The sequence below is a fragment of the Sinohyriopsis cumingii genome, unplaced genomic scaffold (genome assembly GCF_028554795.1).
Source record: "Sinohyriopsis cumingii isolate HCF-2022 unplaced genomic scaffold, ASM2855479v2 utg001527l, whole genome shotgun sequence".
Classification (NCBI taxonomy): Eukaryota; Metazoa; Mollusca; class Bivalvia; order Unionida; family Unionidae; genus Sinohyriopsis; species Sinohyriopsis cumingii.
This window is the reverse complement of record NW_028316012.1, coordinates 3,190,599-3,194,723: the sequence shown is the minus strand read 5'-3', so window position 1 is coordinate 3,194,723 and position 4,125 is coordinate 3,190,599. Positions and strand designations below refer to the sequence as shown.

The 4,125-nt window shown below is 35.7% G+C and overlaps 1 protein-coding gene across 1 annotated transcript; it reads right to left on the bottom strand.

Annotated features, from left to right (window-relative positions):
* Nucleotides 1–907: 907 nt before the first annotated feature.
* On the bottom strand, nt 908–3,788 carry LOC149772039 (uncharacterized). The gene is made up of 2 exons (XM_089947980.1): nt 3,299–3,788; nt 908–1,321 (listed from the first exon to the last, which is right to left on the bottom strand). The coding sequence occupies exons 1-2, from the start codon at nt 3,783–3,785 to the stop codon at nt 915–917; spliced, it is 894 nt and encodes a 297-aa protein (XP_089804106.1). The 5' UTR covers nt 3,786–3,788; the 3' UTR covers nt 908–914.
* Between the last annotated feature and the right edge of the window lie 337 nt (nt 3,789–4,125).

The following is a 4,125-nucleotide window of genomic DNA, read 5'->3' as shown; positions in this document are numbered from 1 at the left end:
ATTAAGGCTAACTTGGTCAAAGTGAGAAAGGAAAAGGAAAAGAACTCGATTAAGGTCCAGAAGTAATTTAATAAGATGGGCAATAACGACTAGATCCTTGAGGAAGTGAAAAGGTGTTGTTCATATACTCTTTAAAGAGATGGTGGAATACCTGGTTTTGAAGGATATAAGATTTAAAAGTAAACGCTAACGGTCCTTTTCAGGGCCAATTAGCTCTTAAGAAAAGATAATATTTCGTACTTGCCAAAGTTGTTTTGTTTGTGTTTTGTTTGTGTTTGTGTATGTTTTCATTAAAAATTAAAACTCGGACCTATCATACTCCTCATTCGACTTCATAAACAAAATTTGACAAGATAAAATACTTTTGACCCAACAATTTGACGCCACAAACACTTTTGACGCATACAAACGTTTGACCCCATACGACGCTTCGCATATTAAACATATGGGCCCCACTTACATAGGATTTCTAGTATGATCCTAGAGTGGCTGTTTCTTATATGAACCCCATGTACCTGTTTATATATATATATATATATATATATATATATATATATATATAGAGAGAGAGAGAGAGAGAGAGAGAGAAAGATAGAGTGAGTGAGACAGGCAGTCAGACAGTCGAACAGACACAGACAGAGAGGGTGAGACAGAGATAAAGATGGGTTTAGAAAGTAGATTAGTTTGAAATGGGGTGGAAGGTTAATCATTTTCGGTTCAGATAGAGCGTGCGAGTTTTTCTTCGTAGTTAAACATACTTCATGATTCAGTTTGCTTATTTGTATGGTTTGCATCTAGATGATGATATAAGCAATATGCAATAAGATGTTAATTATTAACATCTCCATGATTTAATTTATTTATGTCTTATTCTTTACATATATAATAACATAAGGCATTGCTTCGTAATGTATCTAACCGCTGAGGCGTACGCCGGAGAAAGTAACATGACGAAAACCAGTCAAGCTATCAAGTTCAGCGTCAGTTCCCCAAAATGTTGCTGTCCAAACAGATTGACCAGCCGTTAGGCGAAGAATGGCAACGTTTCCCCCTTGGTCGTCGTGTCCACCTCTGACTCCTTCGCTGACTGCGTTACTTACAGTATTACCATCTACTACGAGTTTCACCCACGTTTTGTGTTCATTTAAAGTTGCAGTGAAAAAGGCAAATAGGTAGAGACCGTCCTGGGGACATGTGAATATACCAGTAAATGGGTTATAGGCATTCCATTCATTAGACAGCACACCATCATATTTTATAACCTGGTCGATTCCAAGATGGGTCGTGTAGTGAGAGAGGTACACAGAGAACGCCACTGGCACTGCAATACAAATAAATGAACCATGATAAAAAAAAAAAAAAAAAATCCATGTGACGAAGTTTACATTTTATGCATAATACGAATGTATTCAACGGAGAAAAAAGGAAAAGTAATTAAGATAAATGATCACTGTTGTCTATAAACAAGGCATATTTTTTGATTGCCGCACACTAATACAATATAAACATAGACTGAATAAAATCAAGGTACTACATAAAACAGATCTGACCGACAGTAGGTCATGCCCTGTCCACCATACGACCCACCAGTGACATTACAGCTTTCAGCTACATGAAAATGAAAACCTAAACTAGGAATAAATCGTTTCTCTCGCTCTATCCAACACACACACACACACACACACACACACACACACACACATATTCATATATATATATATATATATATGTATATGTATATATGTACATAGCACAGAAAATACAATGCTTATTCTGATAAGGTGTACCAAAACAAAATGCACCGGAAATTGCATAGCGTTTATTCCTAGATGATATTTTGAAATATATTTATATTTAACATGTTAATATGTTTTCTTGGTTTTCAATGAAAATATAGTGATTTCCCCCTGCCCGCCCCAAAAAATTATGAACATTTGGAGTTTTGATAGAACTTATGCTTTTCGTAACTTGCTTCGGATAATATGACCGTTTTCTTTGCATGTGTTTAACATATGTGTATGGTTGTAGATGCTAAGACACTTTATGTTGTTATATAAAGAGAAACCGGAATATTAGAGGAATCATAATAGATTATAGTTTCATTTCACTTGCACACTACATTTTATTTCTGAATCCAGTCATTATGATTAAAAAGTAAATTTGGCTTCATTTCAAAAGAAATGTATGCTTTGTGATTCACATTTCAAACCTTTGATCGACAAAGATCGCAAATGATAAGCATGTGTGAAGATTTCGTTTGTGTACATCTCATGTGGGGATCAGTCACGTAAGGTTTTACACATTTTATATTTTTTTTCTATGTTATCAAATGCTGCGCCGAGTGCAGGTGAGTAATAAATCTAAAACAACGATAACAACAAGAGTCAAATCAAATTTTTGTCCTCAAATCAGCCTTGATATTTTACGTCATAGCTCTATGGTCTGGTTTGGTTCTACTGGTCTGAGATAAAGCATATTCCAGATGATCTATGCCTAAAGGTCATAGCTTGTCTTATATTAGGTCCAGTCTTTACTGACTGAGGAACCAAGTTATTTCAACAGACATTTACAAATGAATATTGACAAGCAACCATAAAATATTTCGTTAATTCCATAGAATGAATACCGTGCCGATATTGCCCATCTTCCTGTGGATGTTTTTAATGAAAGTTTTATATATGTTTTCAATCATCTAGAATCTTATGCAACTGATTATTAGATAAGCTTCGCTTTGCTAGTACTAAACGTTTGAAGTTACGTTATGCGTGTACGTATATAAGCATTTTTCCAAATATGCAGATATATGACAGTACGTTTGCATTCATAAAATAGAGAAATTCAGACTATATATATATATATATATATATATATATATATATATATATATATATATATATAATTATACATAGATAGATATATATCCCCGGCAGGGTCACACCAAAGACTTATAAAAATGGTACTAACAGCTGCTTCGCTTGGCGCTCGGCATTAAGAGGCTAGTGTTAGGACTGGTCGGTCTGGTGTCAGTATAATGTGACTGGGTGGGACATTATGATAAATGTCCGAGGCATGATGTCCCAATGCTAGGCATCACTATAAACTGCCACGCTGCAGACATCGTAGAGGTATGACTGAAAAAGTGTTAAAGCTACATTAAAAATCCAAATCACACACACACACACACACACACACACACACACACACACATTATCTGCTATCTTTGTGTGTTGTAGACTACATGTGTATTTGGATGCTAATGTGTGTGTGTGTGTGTGTCTGTTGGTACGTGTCTTTTTACCACCATTGGCTCGTTTCTGCTGCACAAATAACGGCTTTGGTTTGACATCAATATTAACAATATTTGTATCCTTCACGACGGGTTTGATGGAGGCAACATTTTCCTCGTCAGGATCCCTGAGATTGTTATTTTCAACCCTGTATCCATATGATAAAGCTACTGCAAGTGTTTCATTCTTTTCTTTATGATTATGTATTTCGTTGCGCAGTTCGCTAATTTCACGTTGCATCGCCTCTTGACGTTTCAACATTTTACTGGTTAGTATTTCACTTCGACTCCGCATCTTTTCTAGATATTTTATTCGTCCTATCATCATCTTCTCACGCTTGCTGGCTTCAGTTACGAGTCTCTCCATCGCATCCATCCTCTCCAGTAATTTAGACATTGCGTCGTTTTCAAGATCATTGTTGTGCTCTGCAGCATTTGGGCTGATGACATAGCAAGAAATGATGAAACAATAAACTAACACAATTGTCGACATATCCATGGAAGTGGCAACACATAGTGAGAAAACATGTAGGATTGTTGGGGTATAAGGAGGTCCGCAGAGAAACTGTCACGCGTCTGGCACTTCTCATGACAGGATTGTCAACTTTATCAAACATATCGTAGGAATTCACTTGGAGCTGTAAAAGTTTCCTATAATAGTAAACTCCTTTCTTATACTCAAACAGTTTACAACTTGAATATTTACATGCATTGTTTTGTGATGCGCATTTGTATCAATTAAATAACACATTTGTTAATAAAAGAGGCTTTTATTTATTGTACTCTCGATAGTCTTGAAATGGTATTTGGCTGCGATCACACATTCTTACAAAATGTAA